General features: G+C 44.9%; 1 protein-coding gene and 1 non-coding gene across 3 annotated transcripts in view; both read left to right on the top strand.

The window, feature by feature from the left end:
* Positions 1 to 21,196, top strand: part of FAM13C (family with sequence similarity 13 member C) — a 141,377-nt gene that overhangs the window by 14,383 nt on the left and 105,798 nt on the right. For both annotated transcript variants that reach the window (XM_038743632.1, XM_038743633.1), the window contains exon 3: positions 19,961 to 20,070. In XM_038743632.1, coding sequence (XP_038599560.1) covers positions 19,961 to 20,070 — 110 coding nt within the window. The remainder of the gene's footprint in view (positions 1 to 19,960; positions 20,071 to 21,196) is intronic.
* Positions 9,659 to 9,796, top strand: LOC119926159. Its single transcript, XR_005450061.1, has one exon. It is a non-coding gene; the product is annotated as a small nucleolar RNA SNORA7 (small nucleolar RNA).

The raw sequence follows: 21,196 nt of genomic DNA on the forward strand, positions 1-21,196 counted from the left end.
TACCTGGATAATAATAATAATAATTATGGTATTTGTTAAGCGCTTACTGTGTGCTAACTATTGGGGTAGACGCAGAGTAATCAGGTTGTCCCACATGGGGCTCACACTTTTAATCCTCATTTTATAGATGAGGTAACTGAGGCACTGAGAAGTTAAGGGACTTGCCCAAGGTTACGGAGCAGACAAGTGGTGGAGCTGGGCTTAGAACCCATGTCCTTTGACTGCAAAGCCCATGCTGTTTCCACACTGGATCTACAGCACTCTCAACCCAAAGGATTCCAGGGAAGTGAAGTCAGTCCCAGACCTGAGGATTCACGATTTGCCAAGGCCAGAAAGGGATCTAGGGTGAATGATTTTTTTTTTCTTTTAGAGGTATAAGCTCAATATGGGCAGGGAGTGTGTCTATTAATTATCTTGTATTGTACTCTCCCAAGCACTTAGAATAGTGCTCTGCACATAGTAATTGCTCAGTAAATAGCATTGAGTGATTGATTTGTTAGAACTCTATGTGCCAGGCTCTATACTAAAAGGTGGAGTGGATACAAGTTGATCATTCATTCATTCAATCATATTTATTGAGCACTTACTGTGTGCAGAGCAGTGTACTAAGCACTTGGGAAGTACAAGTGGGCGACATATAGAGACGGTCCCTACCCAGCAATGGGCTCACAGTCTAGAAGGGAGAGACAGACAACAAAACAAAACATGATCAGTTTGGACAGAGTCCATGTCCCACATGGGCTCACAGTCTTAATCCCATTTTATAATTGAGGAAAGTGAGGTTCAGAGAAGTTTTGACTTGCCCAAGGTCATGCAGTAGACATGTAGCAGAGCAGGATTAGAACCCAGGTCCTCTGACTCCCAGGACCATGCTCTTTCCACTAGACCATGCTGCTTCTCACTCTTCTCCTCCATTCACAAACTACAGCGGCAAGATGTTGCAGTAAGTGGTTCATGAGGGATGATATTCTAGGCCACTGTGGTCCAGTGGAGAGATTTCACTAGGGGCTGGCTTTTTCACTTTGCCGCATTCTCCGATGGGGGTGAAGTTAGAGTTTTGACGAGCTTCTCTTGGTACTCAAGACATAAGAGATGAGTGGGGTGTTTTGGGTTTTTTTAATGATATTGAAGCACCTACAATATGCCAGGCACTGTATTAAGCACTGGGGTAGATACAACCAAATCAGGTTGGACCCAGTCCTTCTCCCACAAGGGACTCACAGACCTAATCTCCATTTTACAGATGAGGGAACTGAGGCAGGGGAAGTTAACTGATTTGCCCAAGGTCACACAGCAGACAAGTGGAGGACTCAGGATACCTTTTGACTCCCAAGCCCGTGCTCTAACCACTGTCACATTGCTCCTTTTAAGAAAGTTCCTTTCCTAAAAGGAGATGAGAATTTTGCAGGTGTTGTCTCTTTCTTCTTCTGGGCTATCTTAACTAATTTGAATCAAGTTTCATAGTTCCAGGTAGGGTGATGGGATGATTTATCCAGGGCCCTCCTAAATTAAGGGTGGGCCTGAAAATAGGAATCCAGACTAGGGCTCATTCTGTTCCCTGACACTGCCAACCTGTGCTTTCTGTCAAGCTCCTCCTCTAGACTGTAAACTCCTTGTCAACAGGGACCCTAACTACCAATTCTATTACACTTTTCCAAGCTCTCCTCACACAGTAAGTGCTTAATAAATACCATTGATTTAAATAAAATATTTCATTATTTTGCAGTGTAGTGTGTGGCTAAGCAAAGATTTTCTACCAAGAGTGAACTACTCTGAATGCACATTTAATATGCCACATGTGCTTTCACTGACACAGCTGAAGTTTAGTGGCAGTGATGACTGTATTCCAGATGTCCAAGTGAATAGAACCCTACCCAGAAAAGGGCAGGAATAGGAATTGGCCAAGGGAACATGACTGGCATAGATCTTGCCAATTAGATTACTTGGAGTAAATATAGCAGTGTAGTCTTTTGGACAGAATATGGGCCTGGGAATCAGAGGACCTGAGTTCTAATCCCATCTCTGCATCTTACCTGTTGTGCAACCTTGGGTAAGTTATTTAACTTCTCTGTGCCTTGATTCCCTAATCTGAGAAATAGATTCAATACCTATTCTCCCTCCTACTTAGACTGTGAGCTCTATGTGGGACTTGATTACTGAATATCTACTCCAGTGCCTAATACAATGCTTGGCACAGGGAAGGGCTTAGTAAAGACCATTATTATTACTATCATTATTGTTATTGCAATAACAGCATGGAAAGCAGCATGACATAGTGGATAGAGCACGGACCTGGGAGTCAGGAGGTCACAAGTTCTAATCCCAGCTCTGTCACTTGCCTGCTGTGTGACCTTGGGCAGTCACTTCACTTCTCTGGGCCTCAGTTCCCTCATCTGTAAAATGGGGGATTGAGATTGCTTAGTATAGTGCTCTGCACACAGTAAGCACTCAATACATTCAATACATTCATTCAATCATATTTACTGAGCGCTTACTGTGTGCAGAGCACTGTACTAAGCACTTGGGAAGTACAAGTTGGCAACATATAGAGATGGTCCCTACCCAACAGTGGGCTCACAGTCTAGAAGGGGGAGACAGAAAACAAAACAAAACATATTAACAAAATAAAATAAATAGAATATGTACAAGTAAAATAAATAGAGTAATAAATACGTAAAAACATATATAATATGTACAGGTGCTGTGTGGAAGAGAATGAGGTAAGGCGGGGGGGATGGGGAGAGGAAGGAGGGCGCTTAGTCTGGGAAGGCCTCCTGGAGGAGGTGAGCTCTCAGTAGGGCCTTGAAGGGAGGAAGAGAGCTAGCTTGGCGGATGTGTGGAAGGAGGGCATTCCATGCCAGGGGGATGACGTGGGCTGGGGGGTCGATGGTGGGCTGGGCAAGAACGAGGCACGATGAGGAGATTAGTGGCAGAGGAGTGGAGGGTGCGGGCTGGGCTGTAGAAGGAGAGAAGGGAGGTGAGGTAGGAGGGGGCGAGGTGATGGAGAGCCTTGAAGCTGAGGGTGAGGAGTTTCTGCCTGATGCGTAGGTTGATTGGTAGCCACTGGAGATTTTTGAAGAGGGGAGTAACATGCCCAGAGCATTTCTGGACAAAGACAATCTGGGCAGCGGCGTGAAGTATGGATTGAAGTGGGGAGAGACAGGAGGATGGGAGATTGGAGAGGAGGCTGATACAGTAGTCCAAATGGGATAGGATGAGAGCTTGAACAAGCAGGGTAGCAATTTGGATGGAGAGGAAAAGGTGGATCTTGGCAATGTTGCGGAGGTGAGACTGGCAGGTTTTGGTGACGGCTTGGATGTGAGGGGTGAACGAGAGAGCGGAGTCGAGGACGACACCAAGGTTGCGGGCTTGTGAGACAGGAAGGATGGTAGTGCCATCAACAGTGATGGTAAAGTCAGGAAGAGGGCAGAGTTTGGGAGGGAAGACAAGGAGTTCAGTCTTGGACATGTTGAGTTTTAGATGGCGGGCAGACATCCAGATGGAGATGTCCTGAAGGCAGGAGGAGATGCGAGCTGTGTGCAGAGCCATGTACTAAGCGCTTGGAAAATACAGTTCAGCAATAAAGACAGACAGTCCTTTGTCCACACGGGTTTGCAGTCCTCGTATTTTCAGATTGAGAACTGGAAGGCAATCATCAGTCAATAGTATTTATCGAGTGCTTGCTGGAAGTGGAGTACTACTGTACTTGGGAGAGAACAAGAGAGTTCGGTTGAACTCACACACTTGCACACAGTAAGCGCTCAATAAACATGATTGAATGAATGGATGACTGGGAGACCCACGTGGGACAGGGACTATGTCCAACACAATTTGCTTCTCTCCACCCCAGCACTTAGTACAGTGCCTGGCATATAGTAAGTGCTTAAACAAATACTATAATTATTATTATGATTTCTATTATAGGATTCAAGTCAAATGGACCTAGCATAAATCGATGACAGAGAAAAGAACTGACACTGCAGCATTGGGTTTGGACACCTGGACCTCTCTGTTACAGTTCAAATTTGTATGATATCTCCTTCTTTGACCCTTAGTGACAGATCAATGCAGTACTTCAAAGGGAACTACAAAGGCATTGCTTTCAAAGCATATTGATTTACTGGCTCCAGAACATGGGGAGAAAGTTCTGGTGCAGTACTAAGAGGGGAAAATTGATCTGGAGCTATGCTTTGGAAGACTGTGGCATTTGAGAGTTTAAAAACAGGCCCAACCCTTGGCTAGGGGAAACCCATTTCTAACAATAATAATTGTGGTATTTGATAAGTGCTTAATGCATTCCTAGAATCTAGAGTTACATGCAAGTTAGTTATAATTCACTTGGAGAAGCAGCATAGCTTTAATTCTATTTGTTCAGATGATTTTGACACCTGCCTACATGTTTTGTTTTGTTGTCTGTCTCCCCCTTCTAGACTGTGAGCCCGTTGTTGGGTAGGGACCGTCACTATATGTTGCCGACTTGTACTTCCCAAGCACTTAGTACAGTGCTCTGCACACAGTAAGCGCTCAATAAATATGATTGAATGAATGAATGAATCTGTGAAATGGGGATTAAGACTGTGAGCCCTATGTGGGACAGGAACTGTGTCCAACCCAATTATCTTGTATCTACCCCACTGCTTAGTACAGTGGATGGCCCATACTTAACAAGTACCATTTAAAAACAAAAACAAAAACAGGAAAACTTCCTAGAGTAGGTGGGACTTTAAGAGGACTATGAAGATGGGGAGAACTACGGTCTGGAGGGTAAGTGGAGGATGTTTCAGGCTTGGGATAGGATATGAGCAAGAGGTGGGAGGCAGTAGTGTTGAAAGTAAGCAAGAGTAAAAAGTTCTGCATTGGAAGAGGGAGGAATATGAGCTGGAGACCAGCAGATGAAGAAGCCAGGTATAATAATAATAATAATAATGGCATTTATTAAGCACTTACTATGTGCAAAGCACTGTTCTAAGCGCTGGGGAGATTACAAGGTGATCAGGTTGTCCCATGGGGGGCTTACAGTCTTAATCCCCATTTTATAGATGAGGTAACTGAGGCACAGAGAAGTTAAGTGACTTGCCCAAAGTCACACAGCTGACAATTAGTGGAGCCAGGATTTGAACCCATGACCTCTGACTCCAAAGCCCATGCTCTTTCCACTGAGCCATGCTGCTTCTCAAGTTATATAAGAAGGAGAATGGTGAATGAGAGCCTTTAAGGTAGTGGTCAGGAGTTTCTGCTTGATTCAGTGGGAAATGGGGTGGCTAGTGAGAGGTAGAAAGACATATGCTGAAAGACACTTTTGGAAGGATGATCTGGGCAGCAGACAGAAATGTAGACAGAAGTTGAAGGCAGGGAGACCAGTGAAGAAATAGAATATATTTAGAAGATAAGAGCTTAAACCAGGAGTCTGAGTGTTTGGGTAGATCTTGTGGAGGAAAAACCCACTCCAGCCCCTCCCAGCTGCTCCTTGATTTTTCCCTCTTTCTAGCAGGAGTGAAAATGAGAGTTGAAGGACAGCAAGGAGCTGAAATTGATAATAAGATTGTGGGCTTCTAGGATGGACATGATGGTGGTGTTAACAAAGATGGAACTTCTTTGTATCTGCCTGTCTCAGTCTGCCCTCTCTCTGTTCTGTTTCCACTCCTCTTTTTGCCTCTGTTTTTGATTCTGTGCTCAAAAAACAATCATTATTATTATGTGTCAAGCACTGTTCTAAATGTTGGGGGTAAATACAACTTAATGAGATCTTTCACAGTCCCCTCCTACATAAGGTTCACTATGTTTCTGTCTCTGTCCCTGAATGTCTCCTCCTTTTACCTCAGGCCAAACTCCTATCCATCTCTGACTAACCAAAATGAATTAATAGTTATTAAAAAAGTGGATGAGAGATGTTGATTTTAAAAATGAAGGAGGAAAGAGACAAAGAATTAGTAACAACAGAATGACTAGCCTGGAGGCAAGTGAAGGTCATGTAGAGGTACTGTAGGTAAACTCTTTTTCTCAAGTATCAGTTGCTGGAGGGGTGGTCTTAAATCCAGGGTCCACTTTCATTCAATCGTATTTATTGAGCGCTTACTGTGTGCAGAGCACTGTACTAAGCGCTTGGGAAGTACAAGTTGGCAACATATAGAGATGGTCCCTACCCAACAGTGGGCTCACAGTCTAGAAGACTTGGGAGAAATGCTTTTAGTAATTAAGGAGTCAGATTAAATGTCAATTAATTATGCTTTTTTCCATGAAAAAAATAAACAGCTTTGCTTTCAACCCCCCAAAGCAAGCCATAAAGGTCCTTTTAAAGCAGCTTTCCCTGCCTAAGGAATACAGTCCAAATAGATAAATAGCACAGAATGTGTTAGGGCATTAATCTGCACACCCAAGTATTTACTGAAATCCTTGCTTAAATATAAGAACATAGAAATGGTTCAAAATGCTTCCTTCAGAAGTCATTTTAAGGAGACTGACCAAAACCCTTTTCCATTGCCCAGCTCCTGGTTTAGTTTCCAGTGTTCAGTTGAACCACCAACAAAAATATCAGGAAAAGATCATCCTATTTACAAACTGAGAAACTAACTTTGGTTTGGCAATTAGGGATAATCAGAAGGGGTTTCTCTTCCTCTTGACGTAGATCAACCAATCAATAATATTTATGGAGTAACATATCTATCCATGGTCATTTTCCTGAATATATGTATGCCTTGTGCTTTTTCTTAGTTCAATGAAACAAACTTCAGAGACAAAACTTTGTTAGTCAAAATCTGAGGACTAGCCAGGATTAGTCCTCAAACTTTGTTAGAGATGAAAAGTGAACTCTCCTCGGCTTTGTTTATTAACACTTTTCTCTTTCTAACTTTCCCAACACTAACTTACTGATGCAATCCATCCAGTTTCATGAGTTTGCAACTTTGGGGACCAATTGGATTCCTTGCTCTTCTCATTGCTTCCCCAATTCAATCTGTCCTACTTTGTGTGTGTTGTTTGAACTAGTCAAGAAACTTCATCCTTTTAACCATGTTTGCATGCACCATAAAAATTAGCTTAGAAAATGGTCTTTGCTGCCAAAATCAGCCAAGGAGTAAGTCCTAACAGTAAACACCAATCTAATGGCCAAGCATATTTTATAAAAGATGCTTTCCAATGGAAACTTTAACAATCCAGATCCATACTTTGAACACCAAGCTAATTTCAGCAGAATTGCCCTCATTATTATTATAAAAGGTAGTCAGGTCAGGAACAGGCCCCCACATTAATCTTAGAGAAGCAGCGTAGCTCAGTGGAAAGAGCCTGGGCTTTGGAGTCAGAGGTCATGGGTTTGAATCCCGGCTCTGCCAATTGTCAGCTGAATGACTTTCGGCAAGTCACTTCACTTCTCTAGGCCTCAGTTACCTCATCTGTAAAATGGGGATTAAGACTGTGAGCCCCACGTGGGACAACCTGATCAACTTGTAACCTCCCCAGTGCTTAGAACAGTGCTTTGCACATAGTAAGTGCTTAATAATTGCCATTATTATTTTATTTTTATTATTAATCTCACAGTTCAAAGAGGAGAGAGAACAGATATTTAATGCCCATTATACAGATATAGAAACTAAGGGACAGAAAAGTTAAGTGATTTGCTCAAGGTCACAAAGCAGGTGGAGGCAGGATTAGTCCTCTGACTCCTAGGTCCATGCTCTTTCCACTAGGCCACACGGCTTTCCAATTGATGTCTATTTACCCTCCCCTTTAGACTTTGAGCCTCCTATAGGGGTGCCTGATGTGGTTAACTTGTGTCTCCCCCCAGTGCACAGTAGAGTGCTTGGCACATAGTAAACACTTGAACAGTACACAGGCATAGTGAATAGAGCATGGGCCTCAGAGTCAGAAGGTCATGGATTCTAATCCCTGCTCTGCCACTGTCTGCTTCGTGACCTTGGGCAAGTTACTTCACTTCTCGGCACCTCAGTTACCTCATCTGTAAAATGGGGATTGAGACTGTGAGCCCTACATGGGACAAGGGACTGTGTCCAACCTGATTTGTTTGTATTCACCCCAAAGCTCAGTACAGTGCCTGGCACACAGTAAGAACTTAACATACCACAGAAGTATTATTATTATTGTTATTTTAATACCAGTTATTTATTATGAGTAATAGTCATGTATCCTAGTCCACCCAACATCTCCTATCTGTGACACTTTGGTGCTTACTTCTGATACAATCTGTGACAGAGAAGGGTAAGAAAGCTGGTAGGTGGAGCCTGGAACACAGTCGTTCTCCTGGCTATTCATTCAATCGTATTTATTGAGCGCTTACTGTGTGCAGAGCACTGTACTAAGCACTTGGGAAGTACAATTCGGCAACATATAGAGACGGTCTCTACCCAACAGTGGGGGGCACTGAAATTTGGAGAGCTTTCAGAGTAGGAGTGACTATCGAGGAAACTGAGGCAACAGAAGAGATTGTTGCCTGCTCCAGCGACTCTCTGCTAGTCACTGCTAAACTACTGAATTCTATCGTTTCTTCCTCAAGAACACTTCCTGGAAACACCCCTTCCTCCCCAACATTTGTCTCACCACCTGATCCAAGCTTCCATCAAATCACAGTTAGATTCCTATATCAAGCTCCTCACTGGTCTCCCAGCCTCCATCCTCTCACTTTTTCAGGTTATGCTACCCATTACTTCCCCAGTCAACAAGAGTGGTATTTACTGAGTGCTTACTGTGTGCTGAGCACTGTACAGTCATCTTCCTGAAGTCATTCGGAGTGCATCTCTCCAGTTCTCAGAAAATCTCCAATGGCTGCCCATGTCTCTCCACATTAAACAAAAAATTCCTCAGCATTGGTTTGACTCTACCAGATTTTTGCCATATGACCCAGGATCTCTCTTCATCTGGTATACTTCATCATCCTAAATTCATCTTCTAACTGCACCCCACTCCCAACTTTCCAACCTCTGATCTCTTGTTCATGCCTTTCCCGCACCTCCCCAAATATACCAGACTGCAACCATTCTTATCTTCAGAGCCCTTTTTTTAAAAAAAATTCCACTTCCTCCAGGAAATCTGCCCTGATTATTTTCCTACACCACAAATCTTGTCAACCCCAAAGCCATGCTAAACTGACATTCAGACTGATACCAATTTTGTCTTTGAAATTCTTTCTGCTCCTACCTTTTTCTATCTCCCCAATGAAGATGTAAGTTCTCTGGGGGCGGGGAATGCATATTTTGCTTCTGGTGAATGCTTCTCCAGGGCTACACACTCAGTAGACACTTAATCAAGACCTACTCTGGAGAGTGCTAGGAAGAATGTGGTTGCATCTGGCTCATTAAAGAATTGAGGGTGACCCATAGCTGATCAAAATTATAATTGGTCCTTTCTCAAGGTCCTGGAAAAAGGCTCAAATTAAAGCAGCTCCACTTGTTTGCAGTGTATTCTTTGTGGTATTAATGCTGACATTTTTAGTTTTAAAAATTACTTAAGTTGAATTGAATTTTTGACACTTCAGTGAACTTCAACTAAGCACCTTCAGCGGAGGGTTCAGCTCCCTACAGTTTTGCTGTAAACTAGTCTGGACATCCCGTTGGAAAAGCAGAACAGCCCCATACTGCAGGATCATATATAGCTTTGTAAAATTATTATTATCAATCAATTGTATTTATTGAGTACTTACTGTGTGCATCCCTTCTCAGGGTTGCACCTGGAGAGTTTTCAGTACTCTACCAGTCTCTGCTATGGGAGGGAGAGTCAAGCAAAGGCATACCCATTCCATTCCTAGTTTGTGCAGTGACTAGCTAGTGGAAGGCAGTCTGCTACAAGTCAAAACTCACCTGTGTCGGGTAGCAGCGTCATGGGAGAGAATTGAGGGCAGAGAATCAGGTTTACTGCATGGAAGGAGGCAATAATAAACCACTTCTGTATTTTTACCAAGAAAACGCTAAGGATACACTACCAGAATGATTGCAGATGGAGAACGGGACATTCTGGGAGAGTTGTGTCTGTGGCGTCGCTAAGGGTTGGAAACGACTCGACAGCATAAGACAATGTATGCAGGACACTGTCATAAGTGCTTGGGAGAGGACAACATGACAATAAAACAGACACATTCCCTGCCCACGTGAGATGCAATCAGGCCCCCTTCGGTTACCCTAGGTAATCAGGTACATCTTGCCCTGAGGGACCAATTTCATTTTGCCATACGGGGTGATGTCAGTTTCCTTTTTGCTAACTCCTGAAGGAGCTCTTCAGATGATGACGACTGCTCAGAGGGATGCAAGCACAATCCAGAGAAGCAGTGAAAGGACAAAAGACTCTTTTAATGTCATTTTTCTTGTTTCTCCTTTAATGTCCTGATCTACAATGGAATTTCAAAAAGCAAAGGTCATGCTTGTGACAAGGCCTCAATTTGCTCTAATTCATGTTGGAAAAATGGCACCTGGAGCCAGAAAACCCACTCCTAGAATCCACCTACCCATTGACTGGGGTGTTCACAGTGTCCATCTTGGCCATGCTTCGCCAGGACAATTGTGTGTGATCGACTTGAATGTTGGCACCTTTTCTCTTCCCTAGGAGCTCCTCCCTCCTTGCTCTTCCTAAACTGTTAGCTTGCAGGGTAGAGCAATTGCATTTGCTGGGAGACTGTGTTTTGCAGGGCAAACACTCCCAACAACCTCAGCACTAAAATTGGAAAAAAAAAAAGAAAAGCACAGCTAACAAGAGAATGTCATTTGGCCATTTTAATTTAGTTAATGAAAGGACCTGCAGCCTCTTTTTAACATATTTTAAGGCAAGGACAATAGATGGATTAAAATTAATCGTGCAAATTGTCTTTTAAAAACCCAATATTTTGGGTAAAAAAAAATGTATCCCTCTTTTAGAATTGCATTAAGGACTGAGCAAAATGACAAGTATATAGCTAGATTAGACCTGAGTGCTCTGTAGTGACACTTTTCATTCTAGAACTTGAAACCGTCTGGTCACTGAAATGTAGGTGGCAAATATGTTGTTCTCTGCAGTTGACAGGGAAATTGAATCTTGAATCTCTCCCTGGTGGATTCAATCCAGTTGGCTGCTCAATGATTCCTTGGGCTGGGAATTATGCAGGCCAGTGGCAAAGAGGCAGGAGGCAGGCTGTGGGGTATTTGGCCATTGGATGAAGTCAAACACACCCTCTATGCCTTGTTCTACTCTAGATGGGCAAATTAAAAAGAAGGACAGAAGAAATGAGGATTTAGGGAAAGCTTTTTGGAGCACATGTGATTTTTGTTTTTAGGAGGGTTTTAAAGGTAGTGGAGTGGTAACCTGTTGGATACGAAGGGGGCAGGAGTTCTAGGTTTGAGGGAGAATGTGGGCAAGGGGTCAACATGGCCAGAATGATTTTTTTTAGAAAACTGATCCAGGCAGCAAAGTGAAGTCTGGATGGGAGAGAGGTGAGACTGGAGGCAGAGAGGGCAGCAATAAGTCTGAGGTAGTAGTCAAGAAAGGATATGACAAGTATTTGGACCAGTGTGGTGGACTATTGGTGAATGGAGAGTAAAGGATGGATTCTGGCGATGTTATGATGACATAATGTACAGGATTTAGTGACAAAGTGATCAGATCATATTAATGCAAGATTGTCAGATCAGACACAATCCCTGTCCCACATGGGGATCACAATCTATATTATCCTCATTTTACAGATGGGAAAAATGAGGCCCAGAGTTTGTGACTTGCCCAAGGTCACATGGCAGACCAAGAGAAGAGCTCTTTTAAGAGCCCAGTCCTGTACTGTTTCCACTGGGCCTTGTGGGAGAAAATAGAGAAAAGGATGAATGTGATTCTCAGGGAAGAAGCAGCTGAAATGTTTTGGACTCTGGGGAAAAAAACTGAAAATTTAGGGGGGAAAAGATTAATATTTGGACAGGGCAAATTCCTTACCATTGCTTTTAAGATGATTGAGGGGAATGCATTGAAGTTCGTTGAAAATTAGCATAAGGAAAATGAAGACACATATGGGATTTGTTACCACAGGAAGGTGTGCAAGCCACAAATATTGGTAGGTTCAAGAAGGATTTAGATTATTGGTATAGTGTTCAATAAAAGGAAACTAAGGGGAAAGTTTAGGAAAAAGTAGGAAAAGCTATGGGTGTTAATGCTACACTTATTACAAGATGAATGTCAAGGAAGGGTAACCTTCAGTTGCTTTTTGAATTACCGTGCTGTGGAAAGCAGATCCCTGTGTGGGTGGATCATTGGTCCAACCCAGTAATCAATTATTTTGCTGTCTGTCTCCTCCTTCTAGACTGTGAGCCCGTTGTTTGGTAGGGACCGTCTCTATATGTTGCCAACTTGTACTTCCCAAGCATTTAGTACAGTGCTCTGCACACAGTAAGTGCTCAATAAATACAGTTGAATGAGTGAATCAATCAATAGTATTAATTGAGCGCTTACCATTTGCAGGTCACTACACTAAGTGCTTGGGACAATATAATACAGCAGAGTTGTTTGGCAAGGGATTTCTTTCATAAATCTCAGCAAAATATATGCTTATGGATTGTTTTTTTGTTTGTTTATTGTGAAAATAATGTAAGTAGTTGGTCCAAGTGGGTGCTGTAATGTTTATGGCACCATTAGAAAAGTTGGAACAGTTAAGAAACATTTCTTGCTACCAGAATCTTGACTTCCATCATGATCATTTTTGGATAAAAGAACCCTCTTTCATTTGATCTTGTTTTTTTGATGAATAAGGAGTGCCTTGGGAACAAAAAGTGGAATATATGAAAAATGCAGAATAACAAATAAATTTTATTAGTATTACTGAGAAAATGAAGTGTCAAAGTTTCTGAATCAGAGTTGACTTTCCCAGAGTTAGTAATGGGAGAGGTAAGTTTGCCTGTGAAGATAAGCACCAGAGATTTGAGTACAGAACCGTTTGCTATTTCAAATAACTGTTGTGATAAATTTTTATCTGTAAGCATTATATCTCAAGGGCACGGACTGTGTCTTTTACTTTTATTGTACTCTCCCAAGAGCTTAGTACAGTTCTTTGTAAGTAAAAGGTGTAGCTTAAAAAATAAAATTGGTTGATTTGGATTTTATTTTTCTATTAGCATTCAGTAATTGAGGCAGGTCAGTATGGCAGTATTTCATCTGGTAACCAGTAGAGGGCAGGAAGGGTGATCCTGGAGTTTTGAAACACTGTAACCATAACTAGCAGAGGATATATAAGCAAGTTTTCCGGGGCCCTTGAAATTTTGGAGAAAATATCCTGTGGTCCTAATTTTCATCCAGGCTATGGTTGTTCAGTCTCTGGATGCCACAGAGTATGGTTTTTCTGAATCTACCTTCGGTGGCTAGTAATCCTGAGTCACAGTTAGCCCCTCTTATTCATTCATTCATTCAATCGTATTTATTGAGCACTTACTGTGTTCAGAGCACTGCACTAAGCGCTTGGGAAGTACAAGTTCACAACATATAGAGACGGTCCCTACCCAACAGCAGGCTCACAGTCTAGAAGGGGGAGACAGACAACAAAACAAAACATATTAACAAAATAAAAGAAATAGAATAAATATGTACAAGTAAAATAAATAGAGTAATAAATTTGTACAAACATATATACATATATACAGGTGCTGTGGGGAGGGGAAAGAGGTAAGGCAGGGGATGGGGAGGGGGAGTAGGGGGAGAGGAAGGAGGGGGCTCCATCTGGGAATGCCTCCTGGAGGAGGTGAGCTCTCAGTAGGGCTTTGAAGGGAGGAAGAGAGCTAGCTTGGCGGATGTGCGGAGGGAGGGCATTCCAGGCCAGGGGGGGGATGTGGGCCGGGGGTTGACGGTGGGACAGGCGAGAAAAAGGCACAGTCAGGAGATTAGTGGCAGAGGAGCGGAGGGTGCCGGCTGGGCTGTAGAAGGAGAGAAGGGAGGTGAGGTAGGAGGGGTAGAGGTGATGGAGAGCCTTGAAGCCGAGGGTGAGGAGTTTTTGCCTGATGCGTAGGTTGATTGGTAGCCACTGGAGATTTTTGAGGAGGGGAGTAGCATGCCCAGAGCGTTTCTGCACAAAGACAATCCGGGCAGCAGTGTGAAGTATGGATTGAAGTGGGGAGAGACAGGAGGATGGGAGATCGGAGAGGAGGCTGATGCAGTAATCCAGTCAGGATAGGATGAGGGATTGAATGAGTAGGGTAGCAGTTTGGATGGAGAGGAAAGGGCGGATCCTGGCGATGTTGTGGAGCTGAGACTGTTAGGTTTTGGTGACGGCTTGGACGTGAGGGGTGAATGAGAGAGCGGAGTCGAGGATGACACCACGGTTGCGGGTTTGTGAGATGGGAACGATGGTGGTGCTGACAACAGTGATGGGAAAGTCAGGGAGAGGGCAGGCTTAGTGATAGTGTTTACACGCGCTGCCTAGAATTCCTTAACAACAACTCTCTCCTCGACCCCCTCCAGTCTGGCTTCCGTCCCCTACATTCCACGGAAACTGCCCTCTCAAAGGTCACCAATGACCTCCTGCTTAACAAATCCAACGGCTCATACTCTGTCCTAATCCTCCTCGACCTCTCAGCTGCCTTCGACACTGTGGACCACCCCCTTCTCCTCAACACGCTATCTGACCTTGGCTTCACAGACTCCGTCCTCTCCTGGTTCTCTTCTTACCTCTCCGGTCATTCATTCTCAGTCTCTTTTGCACGCTCTTCCTCCCCCTCCCATCCTCTTACTGTGGGGGTTCCCCAAGGTTCAGTTCTTGGTCCCCTTCTGTTCTCGATCTACACGCACTCCCTTGTGACCTCATTCTCTCCCACGGCTTCAACTATCATCTCTACGCTGATGACACCCAGATCTACATCTCTGCCCCTGCTCTCTCCCCCTCTCTCCAGGCTCGCATCTCCTCCTGCCTTCAGGACATCTCCATCTGGATGTCTGCCCGCCACCTAAAACTCAACATGTCGAAGACCGAACTCCTTGTCTTCCCTCCCAAACCTTGCCCTCTTCCTGACTTTCCCATCTCTGTTGACGGCACCACCATCCTTCCCGTCTCACAAGCCCACAACCTTGGTGTCATCCTCGACTCCGCTCTCTCATTCACCCCTCACATCCAAGCCGTCACCAAAACCTGCCAGTCTCAGCTCTGCAACATTGCCAAGATCCGCCCTTTCCTCTCCATCCATACCGCTACCCTGCTTATTCAAGCTCTCATCCTATCCCGTCTGGACTACTGCATCAGCCTTCTCTCTGATCTCCCATCCTCATGTCTCTCTCCACTTCAATCCATACTTCATGCTGCTGACCGAATTATCTTTGTCCAGAAACGCTCTGGGCATATTACTCCCCTCCTCAAAAATCTCCAGTGGCTACCAATCAATCTGCACATCAGGAAGAAACTCCTCACCCTGGGCTTCAAGGCTGTCCATCACCTCGCCCCCTCCTACCTCACCTCCCTTCTCTCCTTCTACAGCCCAGTCCGCACCCTCCGTTCCTCCGCCGCTAATCTCCTCACCGTACCTCGTTCTCGCCTGTCCCGCCATCGACCCCCGGCACACGTCATCCCCCCGGGCCTGGAATGCCCTCCCTCTGCCCATCCGCCAAGCTAGCTCTCTTCCTCCCTTCAAGGCCCTACTGAGAGCTCACTTCCTCCAGGAGGCCTTCCCAGACTGAGCCCCTTCCTTCCTCTCCCCCTCGTTCCCCTCTCCATCCCCCCCATCTTACCTCCTTCCCTTTCCCGCAGCACCTGTATATATGTATATATGTTTGTACATATTTATAACTCTATTTTATTTTGTTAGTATGTTTGGTTTTGTTCTTTGTCTCCCCCTTTTAGACTGTGAGCCCACTGTTGGGTAAGGACTGTCTCTATATGTTGCCAATTTGTACTTCCCAAGCTCTTAGTACAGTGCTCTGCACATAGTAAGTGCTCAATAAATACGATTAACGATGGTTGATGATGATAGTGATCCAGTAGCATGGGGAAAGAACAGGAACCCACAATTTCTGCTCCTAGGCCACCCAGCCACCCTGGATGAATCCAAGAGGCAGCCTTGCCAACTTCACCTCCTGTCTCTCCCTGCCAGCCCTCGTAGCATTTTTATGCAATCTATTTGAGGAGTTTGATTGTGAATGGAGCCAGGGCAATGGAGTCAAGGGAGGTTTTTTTTTTTTCCAAAATATTGGAGAGATTCAAGCACGTTTGAAGGTGGAGGGAAAGGAACCATCACAGAGCCGGCATTTGAAGAGGGTAATTAGAGAAAAGAGAAAGGTGAGAGCAAGTGCTTTTAGCTAGCTTTTTTTTTTCCTTTTTTTTTAGTGGTATTTGTTAAGCACTTACTATGTTCTAAGCACTGGGGGAGAGAATTATAGATACATGCATAAGTGCTGTGGGGTGCGGAGAGGAAGGAGATGTCTCACGTGGGGCTCACAGTTTTAATCACCATTTTACAGAGGAGGTAACTGAGGCACAGAGCAGCTAAGTGGCTTGCTCAAGGTCACAGCAGACAAGTGGCGGAGCCAGAATTAGAACCCATGCCCTCTGACTCCAAAGCCTGTGCTCTTTCCACTAAGCCATGCATGACAAGCTCTTAGTACAGTACTCTATAGTTGGTGCTAAATAAATGCTATTGATTGGTTAGAAGGCGAGAAGGCACAATTAGTGGGAGCTAGGATTTGAAGGCAGGTGAGAGATCTCAAGACAGATGGCTGGATAAGCTGAGAGAATGACTATAAGGGTTGGAGGAAATTGAGGTTGGTGGGGGATTTTGAGGAGCTGGTTTCAGTTTTAGCAAAAGAGTAGTTGATATTCATTCCATCATTCAATCATTTATTGAGTGCTTACTGTGTGAAGAGCACTGTACTAAGCACTTGGGAAGTACAAGTTGGCAACATATAGAGACAGTCCCTACCCAACAGTGGGCTCACAGTCTAAAAGGGGGAGACAGAGAACAAAACCAAACATACTAACAAAATAAAATAAATAGAATAGATATGTACAAGTTAAATAAATAGAGTAATAAATATGTACAAACATATATACAGGTGCTTTGGGGAAGGGAAGGAGGTAAGATGGGGGGATGGAGAGGGGGGCAAGGGGGAGAGGAAGGAAGGGGCTCAGTCTAGGAAGGCCTCCTGGAGGAGGTGAGCTCTCAGTAGGGCCTTGAAGGGAGGAAGAGCACTAGCTTGGCGGATGGGCAGAGGGAGGGCATTCCAGGCCCGGGGGATGACGTGGGCTGGGGGTCGATGGCGGAACAGGCGAGAACAAGGCACGGTGAGGAGATTAGCAGCAGAGGAGCGGAGGGTGTGGGGTGGGCTGTAGAAGGAGAGAAAGGAGGTGAGGTAGGAGGGGGCAAGGTGATGAAGAGCCTTATAGCCGACGGTGAGGAGTTTCTGCCTGATGTGCAGATTGATTGGTAGCCACTTGAGATTTTTGAGGAGGGGAGTAACATGCCCAGAGCGTTTCTGGACAAAGACAATCCGGGCAGTAGCATGAAGTATGGATTGAAGTGGGGAGAGACACGAGGATGGGAGATCAGAGAGAAGGCTGATACAGTAGTCCAGACGGGATAGGATGAGAGCTTGAACGAGCAGGGTAGCGGTTTGGATGGAGAGGAAAGGGCGGAGCTTGGCAATGTTGCGGAGCTGAGACTGTTAGGTTTTGGTGACGGCTTGGACGTGAGGGGTGAATGAGAGAGCGGAGTCGAGGATGACACCACGGTTGCGGGCTTGTGAGATGGGAAGGATGGTAGTGCCGTCAATAGAGATGGGAAAGTCAGGGAGAGAGGGCAGGGTTTGGGAGGGAAGACAAGGAGTTCAGTCTTGGACATGTTGAGTTTTAGGTGGCGGGCAGACATCCAGATGGAGATGTCCTGAAGGCAGGAGGAGATGTGAGCCTGGAGAGAGGGGGAGAGAGCAGAGGCAGAGATGTAGATCTGGGTGTCATCAGTGTAGAGGTGATAGTTGAAGCTGTGGGAGCGAATGAGGTCACAAGGGAGTGAGTGTAGATCGAGAACAGAAGGGGACCAAGCACTGAACCTTGGGGAACCCCCACTGTAAGGGGATGGGAGGTGGAGGAGGAGCCTGCAAAAGAGACTGAGAATGAACGACCGGAGAGGTAAGAAGAGAACCAGGAGAGGACGGAGTCTGTGAAGCCAAGGTCGGATAACGTGTTGAGGAGAAGGGGGTGGTCCACAGTGTTGAAGGCAGCTGAGAGGTCGAGGAGGATTAGGATTGTGTAAGAGCCGTTGGAGTTGGCAAGCAGGAGGTCATTGGTGACCTTTGAGAGGGCAGATTCCAAGTTGGCAACATATGGTTGTCAGGGATGAGAGGGAAGGGTAGTGAGGACACTGGGAGCTTGGTATGGTTGTCAGGGATCAGAGGAAAGGGAAGTGAGGACACTGGGAGCTTCAGGAGGGTGTTATGTCTGTAATAATTTGTGGGGGGCAAGGCATAGGAGTCTAGTGAGTAGATGTAATGTCACTGACCTGAAGGTAGGGCAGAGTTGTAGCTAGTGAAGTGGCAGAAGTCAGCCTGATGTCTGGAGGAAGGTTTCTCTGTTATTTGTAGTTTGTAGATTCCAAAATAAGGAAGAATGGCATAACTTTCTAGGCTAAAGGGCCAATAAAATGTAAATTTGATGTTCAAACAGAGAAAGGTTAAAAGATGCATTATTCACTTATCCACTTGTGTTTGTTTTCTGTAAATCATTAGATGGTAAGCTTCCCAGGAGCAGGGATCATATCTACTTCTTCTTTTAGGTCTCCCACGACCATAGTGCACTATTCTGCCTGCAGTAGCTCTGAAAAAATAGTGTAGGTGTTAGTGAAGATGAAAGTGCCCTAGAATTCTGAGGTAAGTAGCTATAAAAGTGGGACTTTGACACATCCAACCCCAACCTTCTGCGGGTTATAACATGGGTGGACAGGGCCTGGGTCAAAGTGGCCTTAGGGAATGCAACTCTGCACAGGCCAAGTCTGAATCTGTGGAACCATTTTAGGCTGGTCCAGAACCTAATTCTGGGCCCAGCTTGCTTTCCTCTCCTTTGGCTGCCAGCCCAGCAAGGAAGAGGAAAAGCAAAGGGAGATATATATATATATATATATATATATATATATATATATGTGTGTGTGTGTGTGTGTGTGTGTGTGTGTGTGTGTGTGTGTGTGTGTGTGTGTGTGTAAAAGCCAAACGAAGAAGATAATTTAGGTGTGATCTTCCCTGATGAGGGCTGCTGCCATCAGAACTAGATCCAGGGCAGGCTTGGGACTCAAATCCAACCAAGGAGGGAGGGGGAACTCACTCTAATTTATATAAGCTGTGTGGCTATCTCTCTACAAACAAAATAATAACAACAATTTGGGTATCTTTTAACTGCTTACTATGTCCAAGCACTGTGCTAAGCAGTAGAGAAGGTACAATGCAATCTGATCAGACTCAGTCCCCATCTCACAAAGGACTCCCAATCTAAAGGGGTTAGGCTCCAGGACTACTGGCACTCAAAACTGCCCCAGATTTGCAGACTGGTGCTCAGAGCAGCTGACCTTTATCAGACTTGTAGCACAACCAGTCCATTGTACACGAACCAGAGAGCATCTGCAAGCTCCTAGCAAGACTGAGAGACACATTGTTTGATCAGTGGAGTTCACATGCCAGACTTTGGAGAACTAACCTTTCCTGTGAAAATGCAGGAGGTTGGGCAATGCATTGATCTCATGGGTGGCATGAATTGGATGGCAATGTTTCTTGAGAAAGTTGATTCTTCACAAAGTGGTGAAGACTGACAGTAGCATGTTGAGGGATGGATGGACATTTTCTCCATTTCCCTACCTTATTCTAGGTCATTTGTAACTCTACATTTGCTGAAAATAGAAAGAGAGCTTCCTATTTTCTGAACCACTGGACAGAATCTCTTCTTCACAAATTAGTGCTTGAGGTGATGAAACTATTTTATCCTCCTGCGAAATGATCTTCTCAACCCAATTGCTGCTGACAGTGTGTTTGCTTTTCCTGTTGATTCCTGCAGGAGACGGAGAATGTGGTGCCAAGCGTCTTGGAACGTCAAGGGAGAGCTGCTCCTGGCTGTCCACAGAGCAGTACATTCTGGGGCCAAGACACAGTGAGGTTCCGGCCAAGGTGAGCCCTCAGGTTGGAAAGGTTGCCTTAGGCTGACTTACTCACAGGAATGCTCAACACATAGGCCACTACCCACAAGAAATATCAAGACTCCTGACTTTGACAGACAGCACTATTTATTGGCTGAAAAGCAGCTTCCAGAGAGCAGGGGAGCTGGAGAGATGGACACAGCGTATGACTTCTGTTTTCAGCTTGATAACAAGCTTACTGGGTAGCAAAAAAAAAAAAAAAAAAAAAAAAAAAACTGGCCCTGCCTCTGAACTACGCCCTGTACTTTTTCCCTTCTGGCCTTTCTGTTCTCACCTAGAGTATCTCATTTCCAATATTTGGCAAGGGTCAACCAGTTTGGCTAACTGTCAGGATTGGACTTGAGCTGTCATTTGGCCGCCTTAAGTTGTTCCACCGTTTCTAAGTTTCAGCCAGATAGACCTGATTTGGGGCTCCTCTGCTACTGCTTTGCCGCTCCTTAGAGTGGACAGTAATTCCTACCTACACCCCGGAAGTGACTTCTGATGGGCCTGTGGACCTGAGTCAGAGGTCACTAGGCCAGTGAGGGGAGCTCCAGGCCAGGAGGGAAACACCAGCCCACCCTAGAGCCAGGTTTAGAAACCAGGGGGTGGTCTTGGCTGCCTGGAGACCCACCAGGATGCAGAGTGTGAACTGGTGGTACCCAAGGCTCTGATCCTAGCCTGAAGGCGTGCCTGACCATTTTCATTCATTCTTTCAATCATGCTGTTTAGCACTTACTGTGTGCAAAGCCCTGCACTAAGCGCTTGGGAGAGTAGAGTGCAACAACAAACACATTCCCTGCCCAAAATAAGCTCACACTCTAGAGGTCCACAGAGCAGGTTTCATTTTTCCCAAAATGAAAAATTCTGGATTGTTTGAACACTTCCTAGGGAGCACTAATAATAATAATAATTGGGGTATCTGTTGAATGCTAACCATGTGACAAACACAGGCTGGGGTAAATGCAATGCAACCAGATCAGAAAAAGTCTCCACTCCACAGGGTGAGGGGGAGGGAGGACAGGTATTTAATCCCCATTTTACAGAGGAGGAAATGGAAGCATAAAGAAGTTGTGACCTACCCAAGATCACACAGCAAACAATTGGCAAAGAAGAGA

This window comes from Tachyglossus aculeatus, chromosome 3 (genome assembly GCF_015852505.1).
Source record: "Tachyglossus aculeatus isolate mTacAcu1 chromosome 3, mTacAcu1.pri, whole genome shotgun sequence".
NCBI lineage: Eukaryota > Metazoa > Chordata > Mammalia > Monotremata > Tachyglossidae > Tachyglossus > Tachyglossus aculeatus.